This window comes from Globicephala melas, chromosome 3, assembly GCF_963455315.2.
Source record: "Globicephala melas chromosome 3, mGloMel1.2, whole genome shotgun sequence".
Classification (NCBI taxonomy): Eukaryota; Metazoa; Chordata; class Mammalia; order Artiodactyla; family Delphinidae; genus Globicephala; species Globicephala melas.
Genome location: NC_083316.1, coordinates 34537108 through 34560873, shown reverse-complemented (window position 1 = coordinate 34560873; position 23766 = coordinate 34537108). Strand labels below are relative to the sequence as shown.

Genomic DNA, 23766 nt, shown 5'->3' with positions numbered 1-23766 from the left:
TATGGGACTATGGTTTTATTTTTTTTTAAATTTTATATGCTCCAAAACATTTTACTTGGAAATTTTCACTAGAAGTAGGAAAATAAAAAACAGTAAGGAACAGCAGCACGAATACATAATGCATATTTTAACTGTGGATACATTAAATGTATGTTAATGTAATACTTCCATGATAGCTCATATTGTGTTAAAAAAAATAATACAAGGAGGTGATACTAGAGAACTATGGAATCCTGTATTCTGTGGTAGAAGGGGTATCCTTATGGGAGTCAGAAAAGGAGCCCTGGAAGGTGGAGAGAGAAAAGTGACAAGCAATCTAAAACTAGCATATAAGCCAGCTGTGGGTTTTTAAAAAATGGCATTAAAATGAATCTCCCACTTTAATGAACATCGGAGAATTCCCAGTGGGACTGACTGTAAAGGCAGGAATGTAAATTTCATTGTGGGGTTTTAGCCAATGACTCTCACCTCACTCTACTGTATGCAAACAAGTAAGGGAAAGTCTTCACTCATGATCTGCACCTTAATCAGCATCAAACAATTTACAGTAGCCAGAAACCCTATAAATGCAGCAAAGCAGACAAGCCTTTAACTAAGTCTCAAAGCCTAGATAACATGAGAAAATTCATAATGGAAAAGAACCATACAAATTTAAGGATTATGAAAAATCCTTTAACAGAGTTTTAGTAACCATCAAAGAGTTCAAAATGGAGAGAAACTGCAAGTGTAATAAATGCTACAAGGTCTTTAGGTTATCACTTACCCATTAGTAAGGGCCACACTGGAGAGAAACCCTTTAAATGGGATCAAAATGAGAAGTTCTTAGGTTGTGATTCATTGTTTAATTCAGCATCAAAACTTCCATAAGAAAGAGAAACTTCATGAATATACTGAATGTGCAATGGCACACTGAACAGTATTCAACCAGAGGGGTAGAGCCAAATGCTGAAGGGGGCAGGTGCTTACAGGTGCCTTCCCAACCACCCTAAATAAAACAGCACCCCTCTTGAGTCACACTAGCCCCATGCCCTGCTTTATTCTTCATAGCACTCATCACTCACCAAGCTACACATTTATTTCTTAAAATGCGTTAACTTCCTCCACTAGAAAACAAACTCTGGTGTTTTACAAAGCTATATACTCAGTGCCTAGGATAAAACCTAGCATGTAATAGGCACATAATAGTTGTTGATGAGTGAATTACAGTAATTATAGTACTTTTCTTATGTGGAGTATTTGGTATTTTGAAGTTAATCCATTCTAAATGAAACAGAATTTACATAGCAGGCTTTAACACATACAAAATGTCCTGTCCATTGTTTTGTAATACATCACAGTAAAAAGCATTATAACTGTTATGGTCTACAAATTATTCTCCAATTGTGTGGGGGATGAAAAAGTTGTACAAAAAGCACCCAACAGTAGCCCCATTAGTGTACCAACCAGTGAGAGACCCAAGTGGTTCACAGGGTCATGAAGACAAAATGGAGTTCCCAGCTTCTGAAGAGAAAGCTCTCTACTTTTCTCTGGTTCTAGATCTAAATGATACTTTACTCCTCTGAGGAGTAATTCCCTCTTGGCCTTGTCAACCACTGGTACAGAGGTCAGGGCAGTTTGGAATCCAAGAGCAGTAACCCTTTTGTGGCAGACTTCAGCACTTAAGAATCATACCTCTTATTAATTCAAAAACATTACTAAGGGCCTACTATTCATTAAGCACTATACATAAAGATACATTTTTAAAATATGGAGTTTGCCAACTCATAAGAAAAATGACTATAAAGCAATGTGATCAGTGTGATAACATGGGTTGGGGAAGTTTCAGGGAGCAGAAGCAGAATGACATGTAACTTTGACTGAAAAGGGCTGGAAAAAGCCTTATGGATCCAATATCACTGGAGCTGAGTCCTAAAGGATAAATAGGTATTCACTTGACTACAAAGAAGGGCAAAGTGTTCCAGCCAGAAGTAACGAGGATATTGAGGAAAAAATACACACAGCACATTGGGGAAGGAACTAGTATACTTGTGATTGATCATGATTCTCCAAAAAGGGTGGGGTGAGGGTGGGCAGTCTGTGATTTAAACATTTATACTTAGAAAGCACAAAGGTTATTTTCATAGCAAAACTTGTAAAAGCTAAGTTAAATAAAAATCTTCTTAGCTGTGTAAGGATAAACAAGGAGACAAAGGCAGAGATAGGGAGAGACTCTCCTTGTCCCAAGCAGCTCCATCAGAATGTTGATCAAAAATGAGCCTAAGGAACACTGGACTAGAAAATGATCACACAGGAAGAGCTGCAGAGATGTGGCTGGCACGGTAGGCAGAAGTAGGTTACAGCATTCTGTGTTGCCCTGCTTCGTGGAAGATCAAAAAAAGAGAAAACATGAACTGGAAAAGATTTTAGATGAAAAGTAAGGATTAGTTGTTTGAACATATCGAATTTAAAATTACTATGGGATGTCTAAGTGAAGATATTTAATAGGCAGTTAGAAAGAAGGTTTAGAAAGCAGAAGCTGGGTTTCAAGCTACAGGTTTGGGAGTCAGCCTAACATTACAGGTGATAGAAGCTGTGGCTATCAATAACATCACATAAATGCACAGTTGACCCTTGAACAATGATGGAGTTAGGGGTGCAATCCTCCTAGCAGTCAAAAATCTGCATATAGGGCTTCCCTGGTGGCGCAGTGGTTGAGAGTCCGCCTGCCGATGCAGAGGATGTGGGTTCGTGCTCCAGTCCGGGAGGATCCCACATGCCGCGAAGCTGCTGGGCCCGTGAGCCATGACTGCTGAGCCTGTGCATCCGGAGCCTGTGCTCCGCAACGGGAGAGGCCACAACAGTGAGAGGCCCGTGTACCGGAAAAAAAAAAAAAAAAAATCTGCATATAACTTTTAGTCAGCCCTCCATATCTGCAATTCCTCTGTATCCGGAGATGCAACCAACCACTGATTGTGTAGTACTGTAGTATTTACTACTGAAAAAAACCCCACGTATAAGTAGACCCACGTAGTTCAAACCTGTGTTGTTCAAGGGTCAACTGTATTTAGAGTAAGTAAAAAAGAAAAAAGGGAGAAAGGAAGGAAGGAAGGAAAAATGGGAGAAGAGGGAGGAAAAAGAAAAAACAGTATTCTGGAAAAGAGCAATACGTACAGGATATTGGCAGAAAAAAGAGAAGCGTCGGGGGAATGAGGGAGCCGGCAGAGAGGAAACGTGGAGACTAGTCTTCAACACGAAGCAGGATACCTCTTTTCCTCCTCAAAGCGGGGACATGAGCAGGGCAAAATGGGTGAACAAACACTGACCTCCTCATAGTCTCTATTTTCTGTAAGACAGGACCAACAGCCATGTGCTAGGGGAGGGGACAAAGGGCCAGAGGAGAGTGATGAGGCAAGTTAGAGGTTTGGATTAGCCACAGTGGGAAAGGGACAGGGGCCACACTAGTAACAGACAAAAGGCTTACACTGAGGGCTCTTCTAAAGCTGAAGGCAAGACACTTAGAGTGATTCCACTTTGAAGGAGCTGCAGGAACTTCACATGGAACTCAGCATCCCCAAAAAAGAAGGTAGAACGATAGGATTAATTCAATGTTGAGGGACTGCAGAATGATTAGGCTGAAAGACCAGGGGAAGATGGATTTGAAGGGACTGTGGAGAGCACGTCATATGGTGCCCCATAAGGCCAAGGCTGGACAGGGAAGGAAGAAAATCTGAAAGAGGCTATGGTGAGGAGAAAAGGGGGCAGCAAGAGGAGGAGGCTATGAGGAAGCTAAAGAGATACAAAAGAAATAAGAGGGAGAAGAATCAATCAAAATGAGGAAGTAAAAAACTGGAAAGATAAGAACGTCATTAGCTATTGAAATTTAAGATTTCAGAAAGAGAAACTCAGGATGGTGATATTCATGTTGAGGCCGTGGGAGTTAAGTTCCTGGAATGTGATGAAGTCAACGGCCCAGAGGTGAAGGATATTGGCAAGGTATCAGACAGATCATCCCAAGACGACAACAGGAACTGAGGTAGACAGAAAGACTGTCAGCAAGATACCAGGTGGGGCTCTCGGCCTTTAACACTCACCCCTACAATTAAAGACAAAAACTATTAAAATTTCAAAACATGAAAAGATGTGCTCTAAAGACATAAGACTAATGGCGGACTAACCTAACATGGTTTTATCTTCATTACTCATTTAATAAACCGTGCATATTCTTTGAAACAAAATAGGAAAATTTTGAAATTTTTATAAAATGCCTAATAGACTAAAAATTTTAAATGCCATTAGTAGTATGTGGTGAAACAAACAAAAATTCTTTTGTGGAGTCTTTCATTATTTATCTTAGTCTGGAAATGGTACATGGATGTTGGTCAAAATTTTTCATTTTGCCAATTTTTATATCTATAGCATATATACAAAGCAAAGAGGGGACTTGATTTTAATCTCTGAAGTGCAGCAAACTTCAAGACAGGGAGATTAAAAAATAATCTAAAAACAGTTAAAATGTTCAATTTTATGTTATGTATATTGTACCACAATAAAAAAAAATCTGAAGTAATAGAAAAAAACTCTTTATAGAGATAAATTGGATTTCTCCTTAGTATTAGTTACAGGATATCTGTAGTTCAGAGTGAGTTAGAATAACATAAATGCCATTTTAGATGTTAAAGAATCATTCCTTCACAGGTTTAAGAATATATAGTGAGGGACTTCCCTGGTGGTCCAGCGGTTAAGACTCTGCCTTCCAATGAAGGGGGTGCAGGTTCGATCCCTGGTCGGGGAGCCAAGATCCCACATGGCTCGCGGCCAAAAAACCAAAACATAAAACAGAAGCAATAATGTAATAAATTCAGTAAAGACTTTAAAAATGGTCCACATCAAAAAAAATCTTTTTTTTTTTAAATAAAAAGAATATATAGTGAAAGATGGTGATGGCATTTAAAAAAGGGTAACCATGCTGGCTATCTTTATGTAGTGTAATGTTCCTAAATTCAGTATCAATATGTCTTCTTTTCTGGAACTTCCATTTCCTGAGCCTTTTTGTTTTCCTGTTTGAAAAGGAGTAGATGAACTTACTAGTTAGTGTGATGCTGAAAGAAGTTTAAAATTTGTTTTGCATTTGTTGTATTCCATTCTTGTTCTTTCAGGGGTCCTTCGCACACAGATACATACTTTTTCAAAATTTTTTCTCCTACTTCTCGGAAATCCAAAGGTTCTTTGTGTGTAGTGTAGCTTGCTCCAGAAACACCAGTATCCACTTCATGATTTTCTGGCTGTTGATCTGCACAATGCTTCAATCCCCAATAACACATTTCTCCACTGTACATCATAGCCAGCAAATGAATGTCACTAAATATTCCTGGGAAAGTCATTTAAGTTGAGAGATTAGAAGTTAAAAATTTAAAAAGAAACCCTGGTGATTAAGACTCTAATAAAATCTTTTTACATCATTAAGCATTTTCCCTTCTCATTTAACAGCTGTACTTAGAAAAGCCAAATATCACTAACACAATCCTCATTCCATAGGCACTTCTATCTCTATTTTATCTATAAAAGAGACCCAATCCCACCCTCCCCAAAAAAAGAATTATTTTTAAAGAATCATATAGGTCAGTGTGTTCATCTTTCTGGTGTTCGCTTTAGGATCTCTTTGAGAATCTAATCTAAATCGATGGAACCTCTCCCAGAACGTACATCCCATATTCCACATACAATTTCAGAGTACTCAGAGATTCCCTCAATCCCATCCATGAACACAGCTTTTATTTAGGGGTATACTCAGGATCAATAATACAGTTCCTATATTTCTACAGCATTGTACAGAGATGATCCTGCATAATCATGTCCCTTAGAGGCCATATGATTCTAAGTTACCAAAGATGTTAAATTGTATCCAAGATGCTTTATGTTCCCAGGAAAAAGGAATACATTGCAGGATTCCCATCAAAAGTTGAAAGCGTGCTTATTATGGAAGGTGATTATATAATTAAACATTTATGACACACAAAGTATATTAATTTGATATAAAAACAAAAAGACCTAGAATTGTAAAGATCTGGGGATAAATTATCGACTTTGTATAACTCACTAAAGCTCTTTAAACCTCAGTTTGCAAAAATCAGGATTCCACATGCCCTACTTATTTCATGGAATTTTCTTAAGAAACACATAAAATAAAAATGCATGAAGTGCTATTAAATTATATGACTATTTAACTTCTTCAAGTCATAAAATACAAATAAATGATCTATTCTACTAGACAGGTACTTGTGTGACTAGAAAAGTTTACCTCAAATAAATGAGCATCATAATCTCAGTTGCTCACCTAATATGGCTCATCAGAAATGACTATGATAGTACTAGAGGTATAAAAATACAAGAAAAATTCAGCTTCCAAAACTGTTACAGTCTGTATTATCTTGAATCTATTGCAAGTTTTTGGTAGTCTCAGAGTTTGTCCCTATAGGTAACCCTTCACCTCACCTCCAATTCAGCTTATAAATAGTAGCAAGAGAAGGAATAAGCTTAGCAGACGAACTGATTCATTACACTGCTATATCAACAAAAGAAATAAGAGCAGAATCTGAGGCTTGCATTCATGAACATACGATGGGCTACACTCTATAAATTATGCTTTCTATGTATAAAACAACTCAGTAAGTACAATGCATATTACCGATAATCACTTCTTTTCACTTCATTTCTTCATAGCTAAAAGGTCATAAACCTCATAGAAAAAGCTGGAATAGCATTAGATGTTATTTAGAATATAAAAAGAAACAGACCTAGAATCAAGAGGATCTGGGTGTAAATTATTGACTTTGTGCAACTCACCAAAGCTCTTTAAGCCCCAGTTCACAAAAATCAAGATTCCACATGCCCTCCTTAATTTCATGGAGTTTTCTTAAGGAATAGTTTGCTGTTTTTTCCAAATTAACGATTTTCACTGCAGAATTATATTTCATATTAGATAGGACATTTCATTGAATTTATATCCTTTTTCATTTTTGTGATCCTACACCCTAATTATTCCTCAAAAGACTGGTAGAGGGGAGTAAGGAGACAGAAGCAAAAATGAAAAGAAGGTTAACTTTTAAGCAGGAGGAAGAGCTGAAGTAAGTCCCACAAAGTGAAGCCACTTGGGAAAGATGAGAAGTGTTTGCTTAAGGGAGAGCTGGCATTCAATTTGTGCCCAACTCTAAGTTAGCCTCATCCTTTATATTAACAAGGAGTGATGGTTAAACAAGGTACACAGATATCCTTTGGAAAGGTGTTTCTGAGGAGAGAATGAATAGCTATATGCTAAAGAGTGGTTCTCAAACTTTAGCCTGCATTAGAATTACCTGGAGGACATGTTGAAATGCTGATTGCTGGGCTCCCACCTCCAAAACTTTCAGATTCAGGTATGGGATTGGGTCTATGAATCTGCATTTTTAACAAAGTCCTAGGACCTAGGGTGAGGCTGCTGGTCCACAGACTATGCTAAACTACTGTACTGCATTAAAATACCAAAGGAAGAAATGAACAACGTAAAAATTACACATTCTCCCTCTCTACTCCGCCAAGGAATCCATTACTCTGTAGCTATAGTCTTTTTGCTGCTACAAATTTTCCTTGGTATTTTTTCTGCTAATGATCAGCATTGTTTTCAATAAAATACTTCACTTTGCACTGCTTATATCCTTGGCAAACACATCAAGAGAGTGCGGGGTGCAGGGAGGAAGAGAGCGAATAACCCATGAAGTAAAAGTGATGGCAGAAAGATGACCTTCATAGGAAAAAAAAGGTGGCCAGACTGGCATTCTCTAGAAGCACTGATGTCTAAATCTGACTGCATCATAATTACGGTAGATTATAAAAATAGATTCCTGAACTCCACATATTAAATCAGAACCTGAATGTGATACACAGAAATCTGTATTTTTGGGGACTTCCCTGGTGGCGAAGTGGTTAAGAATCTGCCTGCCAATGCAGGGGACAAGGGTTTGAGCCCTGGTCCAGGAAGATACCACATACCGCAGAGCAACTAAGCCTGTGCACCACAACTACTGAGCCTGCACTCTAGAGCCCACAAGCCACAACTACTGAGCCCACATGCCACTACTACTGAGCCTGCGCACCTAGAGCCTGTGCTCCACAACAAGAGAAGCCAGAGCAATGAGAAGCTTGAGCACTGCAACGAAGAGTAGCCCCTGCTCGCTGCAACTAGAGAAAGCCCGCGTAAAGCAACGAAGACCCAACGCAGCCAAAAATAAATAAATAAATTTAATTTTAAAAAAAAGGATAACATAAAAAAAAGAAGAAAAGAAAAGAAATCTGTATTTTTAAACAAGCTACCCAAGCAATTAGTGATGTCAATTCAGAGCTGCTCCTTTAAGCCATCTGAAATCCAGGTTCTGGGCTAAGCTATGAGCCAAAGGCTGCTGGGAAGGGGGCTCTTCAGTGGCATAAAAAGGGCATAACCCAAGGATGTGCACAGCTGAACAATCTTTTAACCTAGTTAACTCCAGAGTTATCCTGACAAGGCTATTTTTATAAGGGCCCACAGAAGAATGAACCATAGAAATGAGATAAAAAGATTTACTGAATACATTACCTGGTAATTTTTAAAAGCTGAAAATTTAATGGCATACAGGTAATGACCAAAGGACAAAATGATTATCTCACCTTGGAAAACGAAATAAAAATCATACTAAGTATACACTGTTTTGAGTTTTATGTAAAATCAGGCAAATTATCATTAAGATCTGGCCACAAAAATATTTTGATGATTCACATAGAACTTTTCTCTCTAATTAGTACTAAGAATTATTCCGAATTATGTTTTTTATATTGACTAACAAAAAATTTTAAAAAAAATTAGAACCATTCCACCAGGGCCTTAAGAGTAATTTAGCCTATGAAAAGTAGGCTTCCTGGCTTCTAATCTACATCTTGAGGAATGAAGTAGGGAGGAACAAACTGCTTTAGATGAGAGCAAGAAGTCAGCACCAAAAGAGGACTGATGCCTGTGGCAAAACTGCTAGGGAGTTGATGTTGTTTTGTTGTTTCCTGGAAAAAAGAGACCCTTTCTGTGCCTTTGATTCCCCTGTTGAAGAAGCAATGGAAGATAGAGGCGAGTGTAATCAATTATAATCCAAGAGAAGACACCAGTATCACAAGCATCGTGATAAAAAAATTCTAGGCCATGAGAATATATGACTTTATGACTAGAAATGGGAGAATAAGGGAAATTGGTGACTTGTGCTCTTTTCTTTGGTTCTAAATAAGCTTTAATGCCCATCTCTGCTTTTTCTTTTAAATCAATCCATGTGGGTGAGGAAATTTTAGAAAGATCATTTTTAATGCAGGTAATCGGTTCACTAGTTACCTGGAATAAATACTTCCCACAAATAAATCAAAACACCCCATGTTTGTCAAAACATCATGCCCACTGAAGGAGCACCTTATAGTCACAAGTTTTTTTAGGACCAGCTACTTGCCTGAATAAACTGAAGGTAACAACTTTTGGACAACAGTAGCCAGTCATATGTTAATGGCTCTTAAATCATGGTGTTTTTTTTCTGTGTGATGTTTTCTAATGGAAAGGAAAAGCCTATAGAAGCTAACAAAGAAAGAATTAAAATACACTTATAGAATTAAAACACAGAATTTTCCCTAAGAAGTTTTCTTCTTATTCCCCATGTTTGAATTTTCCCCATCAAAATTTCCCCAAAATTTCAGATGAAGCATAAAGAAAGTTTACACAAAGAACCTAACATCACTTGCCAGCTATGTGACCTTATCAGGCATATCAGGACCTCAGTTCTTCCATTTGTAAAAAGAGACGCTAAAAGTAAGTGGTTCTTCCCTCTCAAACCTCAGTCTAAAACCCAAATGATGCTCTATATCCAGTTCCTAACATTTTTAAGTGCATATAAGTTTATGACAGAAACTAGCAGTTACCACCCAATATTCATTCTTCCTTTCTTTCTTAGTAAAGAGACATTATTTGGGATGGCAATGTATCATGTAAAGGGCTATACATCCCAGATTCCCTTGTAGCTATATGAAGCCATGTGATTAAATTCTGGCCAGTGAAATGTAGGTAGAAGTGTTCTAAGTGTTGTAACAAACTTGAGAAGGATGAAAGAAAGACCTGGCTGAAAGAAACATCATTTTGCCATTCCTATGGACTGGAACACAGGTGAGACGGAAGGAGCTCCAGCAGCATCTTGAGACACTGAGAATGGAAGCAATGTCCTCAACAGGGATGCATGTTGCACAACTCTGGCAAGTACTGTTTACATGCATTCTATATAACTCGCCTCCTTCTGAAGCTGTAGCGCTCCACTTTGAAAGACGATGGAGGAAAAAGAGGAACCTGATGATGCCATGAAGCCACCATAACCAGCTCTAGACCTTTTTGAAGTGAAAAAGCAGTAAATTTCTCCTTGTTTAAAAGTTACTTCCAGTCTCAGGACTTCCCTGGTGGTGCAGTGGTTTAGACTCCGCGCTCACAATACAGAGGGCCTGGGTTCAACCCTGGTCAGGTAACTAGATCCCACATGCATGCTGCAAATAAGAGTTCTCATGCCACAACTAAGGAGCCCGCCAGCCACAACTAAGGAGCCCGCCTGCCGCAACTAAGACCTGGTGCAACCAAATAAATAAATAAAATAAATTTTAAAAAATAAAAATAAAATAAAAGTTACCTCCAGTCTCTGTTACAATTAGCTGAACCTAGAGCAGGATCAGGGCTTTGTGGGGATGCAAAGTAAGTAAAAGCAACATGATATATTACTGTCCCTAAATTACTAAGCAGAGATTAGCAGTATTTCTCTATATTACGTGAGAAGACTTTTTTAATTGTTTAAAAAGCCCTTTTATTATTTTTCTGTCTATAATGTAACCTGAAATTTATTTCAATCAAAGTTAAATCTAGTAAACTTCTGAAAATTTAAAAATGCTTTAAAACACTTAGAAAACTACAAAAAGGATCACATTACCTTCACTCAGTAATTTAGCTGTGTCTAGGTCTTGGAAAGAAACTCCTTCATTTAACTGGATGGGACACCGAAAATTCAGCATCTGTAGCAAATAACTGATTCCATCAACAAGGTACTAAATGAAAGTCAAAGACAAAGAATCCAAGTATTAGATGCAGAACTGCAGAAACTTCAAATGTTAATATTTTTACTCAAGAGAATATTGGCTAATATACAGATATATCATATGATTATTACATTACAATATAAGGACCTACTACCCCAAAACTTTTATAAGTATAACCCTCCAATTAGTAAAAGAGTATGGGAAAAAAAGAGAAATCATTAACCAAGAACACATGATTCAATAATATACTTGTCAAAAATGTCATCAGAGCAAGAAGAGGTTAAAGATAATAAAGATGTGTTCAAAAACTTGTTAAAAATATGGATGTACTTTATTACAATTTAGAAATATTATGATCAAACTTTTACATCTGAAAGTGTGACCTCTCATTTGCAGGCCCACATAAACCATGTGTACAATCAACCTAAGTTAGGAAGGATCCTTAGTGATACAAATATTAAGACAGGATCTTTGGATTTACTAATTTGGTCAGAAGAGTCAAGAAAAATCAGAGGGCCACAATTTCCTAGGAGCAGGGTCATGTGGGATCTTTAGGAGTGATTTGCTGATAGAGAGAGGCTCACAACCAAGTTTGTTTTCTTCAGGCCAAAAATATGCTTAGAAATTAATATAGATTATCTATCTTGTACAATAAAAAATAAAAATCCAGAACTTAAAAAAAAACATATAAAACTTCCCAGTTTACAAAGGGTTTTTACATGTTATCTTATTTAATCTTCACAGTAATTCCAATTTGTTTAAGATTACATAGGTGGTAAGTACAGGCCTGGAATGCCAACCCAGGCCCTTTGATTCCTCTACTCTTAATCCTGTACTAAACAGCTTTTGGAAACCTATAAATGTCAACGATAAAACATGTATGAGGAATGCTTTTTCACCTTTTTAAGCAAGCTAGATTTTCTTGTGAGCCATTCTCTCCTTTTGGTGAGAGAATGACAATACATGTAGAGTAGGGCTCCTCGTCTCCAAGAGAGACATTCCAGGAGTTCATCCCCAAGCAAATCGCAGTGCTGAAATACAACAAAGACACAGCTAAAAAGAGAAACTTCGTGTCTGTAAAAATCAAAATTAAATTTCAAAATATTGAGCAATTAAAAAATACTCATTTCACAAAATTTGCTCTTTACTTAGCAACCTACACAGGAATGCCTTACTCTGAATCAATTAGAAATATAGAAATCTATTGCTACGTGAAAATTAAAATAACTACTCCAATTTACAAATATTTCTAGAAAATTGATGTTCAAGTATTTTAGTAGCCAATTCTCTAATATATTTGAAATATAAGTATTCCATAATCTGACTGAAAAAATAAGTTTTCAGAAATATGTTACTTGAAACAATTTCTACTACTGCTAAAATAAAACAATGAAAAGATATACACAAAAACAATTTTAATAAATCAAACTTTTACTATGTGGTATCATTTAAAACTTGGGATTATTTGTTTCCACAGTTAGCATTCCCTGATAAACACAAACAGCAACAAAGATATCTACGTAGAGAAAGCCAGCGGACAGTTCAAGATGAGAAATTATTTGCTTGAAAGAGTAGCCAGGGCTAGAGACAAAAATCTTGGAATCATCTAAACAGAGACAGCAGTAAAAACAAGTTGTCAAGCAAAGACAAACTACAGACTATCAGAGGATTAAGGAGATATCTTTGGGGAGTGCCTATGTTTCCAGATTGGAAGAGAGAGGAGATGCTTGAAAAAGAGCAAGAGCAAGGCTTCTTAGAGACGAAGAGGAGCATGCAGGGCCTCCAAGGGATGGGGTGATCATTGGTAAGAAAGGCAACAAATGTCCAGGCAGAAGACTGAAAGGACGAGAGATGTGGTATTAGGTTACTAGGGATCTTCAAGAAAACACAGCATCTTGTAAAAGTAAAGGGAGCAGAAACAGCAAATGTGTATGTTTAGAAAATTACTAGGCACTGTAGTTACAATATAATTCCATCAAACAAACATTCTGAAACATATTTACAAAAATATGATACTTGAGTTGTGACATCAGTCTGAAATGTTGAACTCTTATGTCCCTCCTTCAATCTTAATTTAAAACAAAGATACATTTAAGAAAAAAAAAATACAGATTCTAAAGGATAATATAACAGTAATCAGCAGCATTCCACCATAATTCATAGTTGTGCAAAACTTACTTTTGGATGCATGTTATTTTCTTTAACCAAAATTTCTGGTTCTGAAAGAAAACTGATCAACTCTTTTACTTTTTGTGAAGAATCTTCAGGAAAATCTTCATCTACTAGCTTGTTCTCCTCAAAATATGTCATGTCCAAAATAGCCTGAAGTAAAAGAGAAAAAAAAGTATAAATGATTTCAACTTGAATAAATAATTCTTATAGTTTAATCTTACATATATATACTTTATTAGACATTTAAATCTTCTAGCACAGTATTTAAGTAGTCAAAATATCTAGCTATAAATATAATCTAAGATGAACTTTATAGTAAACTTCACAGGATTTTACTAAAATACTGAATTAAGATAATCTAGTTTCCCTCAAAAAGTAAAATGGGTATTTATGTTTTAATTCAGATAAGCTAACTATATACAATATAATTATGAAAAGTATAATTATTATAGTCTTTGCTATTTATACATATATACTTCCTGAACATTTTCTAAATGCCTGCCATATCAAGACAAGGTCACTACCTCTAGTTTTGTATACCGAATCTTCAAAGGATTACCTGTTTCTCAAATGAAGCACCAGCACTTTAAAACTACCCAATCCTTTTTCTTTGTTTAATCTACTGGACTAAGACTAAGGAAACTGAGTTCTAACAAAGGACAAGTCATATTTTATCTTTGTTTTGGAGCCAGTTTCTTCATTGACAAAATGAAGAAACTGATCCAAATGCCTTTCAAAGTCCCTTGCTTTGAGGGTAAAATGAATTAACATATGCAAACACTTCGAACATTACCTAGCAAACAGCACTACTTAAGTGTTAAGTGCTCTCGTGTAGAAGGTCTAAGCCAGGAAGGGAGAGATTATCATACTAAGGAAAATGACCTGGTGATTGAGAACGATAAGTAAGATCCAAAGGGGTTTGGGGAATTTTAATCTATATTTCTAATTCTTTTGCCTTATTCTTAGAAATAAGTTAAAATGTTTAGAACTCTCCCATGTGAAAGAAACAAGACAAGCAAGGAAACTTCTGAAAGAAAAGAGAGGTAAATTTCTCCCAAATTGTAACAGCTCTCGGGGGGTTGTGGGTAGTTGTTACAGGCTCATTCAACCGCATCGGAAGGCAGAAAGCATCTCCATGTACCTCCTAACAGAAAGCAGAGTGTCAGGCACCTAAGTGCTATGAACGTGCATTTTGGAAACTTCACTAAGTTTACTCTATTTCCTATAAACCACTTCATCTTTATTATCCCTTGGCAATCAAGGGCGGGCATACGAAGCACTCTGTCAACTATAAAGTGGTATACAAATGTTACTTACTATAATAAAATTATGTGTTTTGGTTTTTTTTTGCTGCACTGCACAGCCTGCGGGATCTTAGTTCCCTGACCAGGGATCGAACCCATGCCCCTTGCAGTGGAAGCACGGAGCCTTAACCGCCGGACCGCCAGGGAAGTCCCTCAAAATTATGTTTCTTAGTGTCCACTTGCCTCAGCAGTGTTTGAGAAAACTGAGAAAACAGATCTTATCTGTAGAAAGGTCTGAATTTGAAAGGAAAGTAAAAAAAGGGGGGAACAGAAAAATCTTATGGACTTGCATAACAAAAGCACAGGTAGTCAAGTTGAGAATCCAAAGGAAAGGTGAATTTCAGGGAAAAAAAAAATAATCAGAGCCCTTATAGAAACCTCCATTCCCTCTGACTAAGCTTTCACACCTTGGAAATTGCACATGAGTGTTTTTTTGTTTTGTTTTGTTTTAATTTATTTATTTATTTTTGGCTGTGTTGGGTCTTTGTTTCTGTGCGAGGGCTTTCTCTAGTTGTGGCAAGCGGTGGCCACTCTTCATCGTGGTGCGCGGGCCTCTCACTGTCGCGGCCTCTCTTGTTACAGAGCACAGGCTCCAGACGCACAGGCTCAGTAGTTGTGGCTCACGGGCCTAGTTGCTCCGTGGCATGTGGGATCTTCCCAGACCAGGGCTTGAACCCGTGTCCCCAGCATTAGCAGGCAGATTCTCAACCACTGTGCCACCAGGGAAGCCCCATTTGAGAGTTTTGCTTAATTATCTATAAAAGGAAGCAATACTGTTATCTGCAAGATTTTTTTTCCTTTTTTATCAACACATCCAATAAACTTTTCTTCTTTGTAAGGATACTTACTGCCTTACAGCTTCAAGTCTATATGCTTTATACATACAGTTTTTTTAACACAAACACTTTAAATAGAGAATAAACTGCTTTCATCACACCTAAATTTTGGAGTAACCCTCTTAAATAAGCAAACTGCCTCAACAACGTCAGAAACCACATCTGTTTCAGTACCTGTGTGTAAAGTTCAAGAAGATTTGATGGATTTGAACATTCTTTGTCTTCTCCACACAGAAGTTTCAATTTTTCTAGAGCTGCAGAGGCCCGAATTAAAAAGTGATCTATAAGAGATAAAAACATGATTACTGGAGCAGCGTGGGATCATCATGGCACAGCTGCAGCAGCTCCGGGTGCAGGAGGCGGTGGACTCTATGGTGAAGAGTCTGAAGAGACAGAACATCCGGAAGATGCAGGGCCTCATTTTCCGGTGCAGCGCCAGCTGTTGTGAGGACAGCCAGGCGTCCATGCAGCAAGTGCACCAGTGCATTGAGCGCTGCCATGCACCTCTGGCTCAAGCCCAGGCCCTGGTGACCAGCGAGCTAGAGAAGTTCCAGGACCGCCTGGCCCAGTGCACTATGCATTGCAACGACAAAGCCAAAGATTCAATAGATGCAGGGAGTAAAGAGCTTCAGGTGAAGCGGCAGCTGGAGAGTTGCGTGACCAAGTGTGTGGATGACCACATAAACCTCATCCCAACCGTGACCAAGATGAAGGAGCTCTCTCTCATCCATTGGGAAATAGATGTCTGCTATTGGCCATCAGGGCTGAAGGCAGGAATCTATTTAAAAAGAGGAATGCGGATTTGGGTTTTCTAAAGTTTATGAATGAGGAAATTAAGGATGGCAGCAAGTTTAAGGCCTATGTCACTTGCCTCTGGACACTGGTTCCTTTGTGTTTGAATCCTAGAAAGTGAAAAAACCTGGTGCTAAAATTTGGGTCAGAGATAGCACAGGAGAGTTTTTGTGAGCCTGAATTTCATGTGGCAAGTGCTTATCCTGGCAGCAGGGAGTCTCCCTTGTACCAAACCAGAGCCCTCCAAGGTACCAGCTTCTCTTAGTACACAGATATCAACAGGCTGGCAGGTTCATCTGACCTGCTTATGAGCTGGTAGAGTGTGAGGAGAGGTGTTTCTGTTCATTGCCAACTTCCTGTTTACCAGAAGGATCACCACATTTTCCACAAACTGGAAATAAAACAAAATCCATGAGGTCACTAATTTAGAAGGGGAAAGGGGGGCTTCTGGGGATTTGTTTTGCTTGGTTTTGTTTTATATACAAGGGCATGAAGTTACTTTAAGATGTAGAGTTGGGAGAGGTAGTTTGGATAAAAACTTTGAAAGGGTCCTTGCGGATATTCATTTCTGGCCATCAAGATGTGGATGCACATTTCTTAAAATTCTCACACATTACATCTTTCAGCCTGGAGACCCTGCAAAAATATAAGAAGCGCTATCACACCGGTAGGGGAAGCAAACCTTCCCTCTAACTGGCAGCCATAATGGGCCCTAAGGGTGTCTGCAGCAGAGTCAGCTGAGTGACAAGACAATCTTGCAGTGATACCCTTGAAGGGAAAGGGGATTTTGATTGTGCTATATGTTAGTATTCAGGAATGAACAGCAAAAGAGGAATTGTTAGCTGCATAATTAAGAGAGCTATGAAGTACTGGCCTTGGAAAAATCTTGTTTTCATGAAACATAACAGAATGAAAGCCTAAACCCAGTATTGCTTACTTTGCCCCCTGTAATAACAGAGCTCTGTTGAGACAATCCCCTGGCAACACGAAGGTCAAAGAAGAAAAAGTAAGCAACTCAGGGGCGAGCTGTGACTCCTTTAGGGCAAAAAAAGGGACAGCCCTCCGTTACCAGATACCACTTTTGCGACCTGCGTTGTTCTTGCCCCAGTTCTGGCACCTTATCATTTTATTAAGGACCTTGCTGTGTTTTTACCAACTTATTACTTGAAATGATAATACAGCATGTCTGTTTGCTGTTTCAAGCCTGTGATATATTTTCCTAGTGGTTTGGTTTTAAAAATAAATAAGACTTAATTTTTCTTCAAAAAAAAAACCATGATTACTTCACATAGTTTCAGAGTGTCATTTAAATGAAAAAAGTTACATATCTAAAATGATGAAATGAAATTATTACAGCATGGTAATAATATCTTTCGTAAAACATGAAGTACATCATAATGCCTAATCCTACTTAAATGTATCATGGAAATTTATTCTTGAAAGCTGGACTGAAAACTTTCTAGGTTCAGCTGCCATTTCTTAAGTGCAATCTGTATTTTCATAATGTTTCTTTTATGATGTTGACATACTCAAAATATTTAAGCAATAAATTTAAAACCTGTATTGGAATAGTACAAATAATATATATAAATCTACAGAAAGGACTTCCACTAACTTATAACTTCATAAATATATTCTCCAAAAAATAACATGATTGATTAAATCAAATGCCTCATAAAATGTAAGCACTCTGAGCAATTATAACTTTATAATTGTGTTTATGTATTTATGTATGCAAATAGCTGTTACAATTAAAATTACACAAACTACCTGAATATTTTACTCCTTTAAAAACCTAGGAATGGGACAAATTACTTATGCCTTCAAAACCTAGACAAAATTAAACTAAATACTTCTGATATACCCTCTAAAAACAACTCCCCCTCACTTCCCCTCTACATGGTCTAATTTCTTCCTTTTCTCTTATGTCATATTCTCTTTGCTTCGATGTTTTCACTTTTTCTTATGGATTTTTCCTCCCTAACCTACAAAGTGTCCATACCAAGGTGCCATCCACACTTCTGCATCATCTCACGTAGTCAAATTTAAATATGCCCACCATCAAGACGCTTAAGTTCCTAAGTATGCCCCTCTGTGGCTTCCTCCTGAAATATATATCATTTTCCCCTCACTGGCAAATGGACAGAAAATGTAGCACTTGGTGAGGGTCCATCTGATCCAGCCTCAGCATCTACACAGGTACGTAAGCTGCTCAGCGTTGGAACAAAAGCACCACCAGCTTAAGCTGCATCTGTTGGCAATAATATGATGACTTTAAGTTTTCCCTGGTAAAGCCTAACCTGTATCTAAACCAGATTCTGAACGCTTTAAGGTCCACTATTCACCTAAATTGAAAACTACTTCTTTAGCACTGCCCTCCTATCTCTCCTCAGCCCAGAAGTATCATCCACACAGCTCAGAAAAAAAATTCTATTGTGAACTAAATTGTATGAAACATGGTACTCCTTAGGTACTTCTTAAAACACTGAGTTGATATTTTCTTCTTAATTTGCAGGATTATTTTAAATGTAAAGACTTGCACTTAGTTCACTGAACCGCTGCTGAAGGAGTATCTCATATGAATTCATGACATAATTACAAAGGTGGAGGGATAATGGCTCACAATTTTAGAAAATTTTTATGAAATGTAGTATTTTTCCTAACCATTCAAGGTAGTGACTGACAAGGCAAAGACAAGTGATTCTTACATAGTCCCTGGAAAAGGTCCCTCTCATGGTATATTTCCATAAAGTAAACATACTATGCTTGTACAATGAGAAATAAATGAACAAAAATTGACCAGAGGTAAAAAGGAGAGTATTCTTAGATGGACTAGTGTCTGGTTGTATCTGATCTAATTTAAAGACAACAGGAACTATCAATCCCTATAACCTAATATAAATATCATTAAAGGACAAATTTTAGGTGCATATTATTTTTGTGCTATGGGAAAATACAAGTTCAATTCAAATACATGCAACCATGTTTTAATTAAACTTCATAAATATAAGAAAATCTTGCTAGTAATACTGATGAATAGCTCATTATGTGGACCACTATTATTTTAATTCCAGTACACTTCAGAACTTTAAAGCCTCCAAACAAGAATATATACCACTTTCATCTTCAGTCCTCATTCTAGACTGGATTAAAGAACTCGTCCATTGGAAAATGACAATGGCTTTTGGTTTCAATGGTAAGTGAATAGCATACATTCTTTGATCTCTTTAGACTGATTCTAATGGAGTTGGAATGGGGTGGAGATCACTGAATAGCTTACTTAGAAGTAACTTAGATACACTTCCAGGTACAGCTACTACTGTCCATGAACTAACTAGTCATGTGATTCACTTACCACAAACCAAAAAAGAAAACAGCTCAGGGTAGTCTGTGGGTTTTTAAGAACATACCCCTAAGAAAAGAAAATCCAGCAAATAATCTTCACTGGAACTAGAGCCATTTTATCATGGATGCTATTCAATACATTCACCAACTACTCAATCGCTTGGGAAAACGTTCCACTACTATTTTCCTATGAGTTCGATGACAATGAGACAGTCCACAAGAATTTTTAAAACTGTCTATCTGTAGTAAAGGTGCAAAACTCAAAAGGAAATAATGTAGAAACGTAGAGGCAGCTGGTAAGTATTGAAAGAGAACAAAAGTCCAAGTAATTCTCCGTCAGTTTTTCAAAGGAAACCAATTAGACATTTCCAAGAAAGTATTCTAGTACTGACAGGGCCCTTGTGAGACCTGAGGTGATGAATGTGAGAGAATCGTCGAAATTATACCAATGTAAATCTCTTCTGTATTGTTTACAGCTGAGTTTAGAATCCAAAACATAACACAGAAATTCACAACGAAGCAATGAAAAAGTCGAACTGTTATACACGCCTAGCTATCTCTACTACACGCAAAACCATTACTTATTTGCGTACCATCATCCAACTTTAACAACTCATTTAAACTTCCACGTGTACTTCCATCCAGATCTTGCCCTTTTCCCAGTTGCTACCGAGACAGTTAAAGACAAGCAGCACTAATATGACTGGGATTTCAGCGCTTTTCACGGGTTATGAAAAATGGGGTCTGGAAGCAAACGCCTTGCCTTTAGGCGTTGTGAGTTCTTGGAGGTGGACTAGCGACCCCGCAGCGCGGGCCAGAAGGGCAACACCTTCGGCAGTCCTGGCCTGGGATCCACACGGACAACAGGCCGCAGCCTCAGCCCCTACGGCCGTCGACCGCCAGCTCTGGACAACCATCCGCCCGCCCACCTCCCTCCCTCTCCTCGGCTCCCTCACCATCTTCGCCGGCGGCTTCGCTAAGTTGTTGTATGTGGGCCTGAGCCAGGTCCCCGAGCTCCTCCACTCGCCTCACCACACCGGAGCCTGAGGCCGCCATGGCCACAACGGGCGGGCGCGCCTAGTCACGTGACTACGCCGGCCTGAAGTCACCTGATACCCCGGCGCTGGCGGGGAGTGGGGGGGTGGAGCTCTCCTGATAGGTGGGAGGGGACCCCAGCTCCAAAAGAGGGCAGGCTCAGGCCCTCACAGGTTGTTCCGGGTTATTTTCTTCTCGGAATTCTCTCTCCAGAACCCTGACCAGCAGGCCGACTTTTTAGGGAAGGCGTGACGTCAGGATGCACCGCCCCTCCTCTAAACCAATCGGAAGCCGCCCATGTCCCCACGCTGATCCAATGAGAAGCCAGATCTCTGGGTGCGGGTGGGAGGGGGCTTGGCGGGGCCTCTGACTAGAGAGTGCCGAAGTGGCTGGCTGGTGTCTGACCTGTGTCCAGGGCTGCAGCCGCAGTCAATAGAGCAGACAGGAAAGTCTGAAAATAGGACTGTCTGGTTTTGGTTGCCTAAAATATGCAAAGCCTGGGAGACACTGCTTTGGGAAAGATCCCTGGTATTCTCCCTCCTTGCTGCAACTAATCATTCCTTCTCTGGTTAAAGAAAAAAAAAAAAAAAGGACTGGCTCTCCTGGAGAACATCCAAGTCTCTAAGAGGTTACTGTGCGTCTAGGTGGGGACCTCCAAACACTGGTGGAAATTCCCAGTCCAAGCGGTTGAGGGTCGCTTTTTTAAAGTTTAATTTTAGCAGCTGGGTTTGTTTTATTTCTGGTCTGCTTTGTCCAGCTCACATTTAACATATTCATCATCATCTCACGTCCAATAGTACAAAAATTTTGCATTTACAAAATTTCTATTGCCATACATCTGAAGACCATGTCTTAAAGCCCTTCGTGTGAAAAGTTCATCCTCTCAACTGTGAGTTTCAAAGCACTCAGGAGTCTAACTTCCACTTTGCAGTCCCTATTTTCTTGCCTCTGGTCAAACAAATCTTTAACTCATTTTTTTCATTTTTCAATTTGACACAGTATATCTTGAATAATCTCCATCCTATCTTCTTTCTTATGAAAGATAGTTTTTTATTGAATAGAATATACTAAAAATAGGTGCCAACTAAAAGTTGTCGCTTGTCATCTGTTGCCATTCTACAGGAATGAAGTCACTAGCCACTGTAGTCGCTGACCTTCAACACACTCTGAAAGGAGTTCAGGGTAGAGATCAGAAACGAGGCACACTGTACTCTGGGAAAAACTGCAGAACAGACCTTCAGATAGTTAGATATTTTCAGGAGAAGGTTTTGTGAGCCCAATTTCTTGTGTCTTCTCATTTCTAGAAAACCAGTAAAATCATTAATGGAGACATCTGCTCCTCGTGACTAGCAGCAACCTTCTGCCAAAATATGTACTTGACTGCACATATCCCCCTTCACTAAAATCATATATACACTGACAGTTCCTCAGAGCTATCTGTAGTCCAGGCTATAGTCCTCATGAGGCCCCAAATAAAACTTAACTCACAACTCTCACGTTGTGCCCTTTTTTTGCAGTTGACATAAGGAAATAGTGTAATTGACCACAATGGCTTTCTAGCTGACCTTTGTAACACCAGTTTCTTCTTCCTTCAATTCTCCCTAAACATAGGGAGCAGTAATCAGGTATTAATTTTGTATCCTCAGGGATTCCTACAGTGCCTGATACATAATAAATACTCAGGAAAAGTTTATTAATTAAACAAAAATTTCATGTTATCTTGTCAATATATTACTCTCTAATCAGGAAGCTGAAGACCAGGAAGGCTACATTATGTGATCAATGTGGGCTAAAGAATCAAAATTCTTATAAGCATTTGACATCTCAAAATGCCAAACCTCACTAAGTATATGTATTAAATAAAATTTACAATTCCAGAGATTCATTGAACAACCATGGACTTTCAGCGGGAAACATACCTGACACTGGGAATTATTGCTCAACTTACAGTAAGTGTGTGCATGTCTTCAGAGAGAATTGGAAGGGATCTGAGAACATATAGTACAGCCCCTCATCTCCGGGTGAAGAAACTGGACAGAATTTAACTATTAACTGCTCCAAATCCTAGAATACGTGATACTGTGATTTGTCCAAAATCATACCAAAGTAAGCATGTGTAGAAGGCCCTCACCATAGATATAAACAGCTAACAGCCGACCCTCACCAATGCACACTGAAGAAAGGGCTTAAAGCCAGAAACCCAGTCCTAGAAAAGAGGAAATGTGAGTAATTTCTCCAATTTTATAGTTAATTATTTCTACTTTAGGAAAGCTACAATGCATAGAACAAATACAAATATAATGCTAGATTTTAAAAACTCATTGAAATTAATTATGAACCTACCAAAAAGTACCTTCTAAAATAAATAATTGATCTCATTTGGACCATTTCCCTCCCAATTGATATATAACAGATAAAATCCAATTAGCTAAGAAGAAATTAATTTCTAGGGATTTTATAAAAAATACAAGTCTTTTTTTTTTAATTAATTAATTTGTTTGTTTTTTGGCTGTGTTGGGTCTCCGTTGCCGTGCATGAGCTTCTCACTGTCGTGTCTTCTCCCGTTGGAGAGCACGGGCTCTAGGCACACGTGCTTCAGTAGTTGTGGCACGCAGGCTCAGCAGCTGTGGCTCGTGGACTCCAGAGCCTAGGCTCATCTGTTGTGGTGCACGGGCCCAGCCACTCTGCGGCATGTGGGATCCTCCCAGGCCAGAGATTGAGTCCGTGTCCCCTGCATTGGCAGGCGGATTCTCAACCACTGTGCCACCAGGGAAGCCCCCACAAAATACAAAGTCTTTCTAAGAATAAATTCTTGATTGCCTCTGAATTACTCGTACTTACAACTTGTACCATTCTTTTGAAACCTTCCCTTTACTGCTTTACATTTTTTGTGTGGGTCTTATTCTTTCATATAAATTTGTCAACCCCCTGTGAACAGGGATTGAGTTCTATTTTTTTTTTTTAGTTGCCACCAGTGACTTGAATGTAACAGGACCTCAATAAATGAGGTCTTTTTCATTTAATGACCCATTATTGGGTTAGGCACTGTAATAGGCACTGGATTTATGGCAGTAGACAAAATAAACATGATCACTACCCTCCTGGAGCCTGTTACCTAGTGGGAGAAGACAGAGACATAATAATTACACAAATGAATGCATAATTTTAAAACTGTGGAAGATGTTATGAAGGAAAAGAAA

The 23766-nt window shown here is 38.5% G+C and overlaps 1 protein-coding gene and 1 pseudogene across 3 annotated transcripts; one reads left to right on the top strand and one right to left on the bottom strand.

Moving 5' to 3' along the window:
- RIMOC1 (RAB7A interacting MON1-CCZ1 complex subunit 1) lies at positions 1 to 20778 on the bottom strand. 3 transcript variants are annotated; one of them, XR_009563368.1, is made up of 7 exons: positions 20488 to 20778; positions 15569 to 15675; positions 13261 to 13404; positions 11982 to 12113; positions 10977 to 11091; positions 3151 to 5347; positions 1 to 2353 (listed from the first exon to the last, which is right to left on the bottom strand). XR_009563368.1 is itself a non-coding variant. In XM_030882022.2 (6 exons), exons 1-6 carry the CDS (start codon positions 20585 to 20587, stop codon positions 5064 to 5066), a joined length of 882 nt encoding a protein of 293 aa, XP_030737882.1. In that variant the 5' UTR covers positions 20588 to 20778; the 3' UTR covers positions 1 to 5063. The 3 variants fall into 3 exon arrangements, 1 of the variants encoding a protein (XP_030737882.1); XR_009563367.1 differs by having other exon boundaries at positions 1 to 3322; positions 3461 to 5347; XM_030882022.2 differs by having other exon boundaries at positions 1 to 5347.
- On the top strand, positions 15721 to 16135 carry LOC132596987 (protein FAM136A pseudogene; annotated as a pseudogene).
- Positions 20779 to 23766: the final 2988 nt, after the last annotated feature.

Bases quoted from the DNA above. Each gene is read 5' to 3' on its own strand.
- RIMOC1 (XM_030882022.2), bottom strand. From the start codon at position 20,587: ATGGCGGCCTCAGGCTCCGGTGTGGTGAGGCGAGTGGAGGAGCTCGGG. The intron at 13,405-15,568 runs GTACTGAAACAG...CTTTTACTTCAG, and splicing joins TTCTTGAACTTTACACACAG to GCTATTTTGGACATGACATA. The intron at 11,092-11,981 runs GTGAAAAAGCAT...ACTTTCATTTAG, and splicing joins AATCTAGCTTGCTTAAAAAG to TACCTTGTTGATGGAATCAG.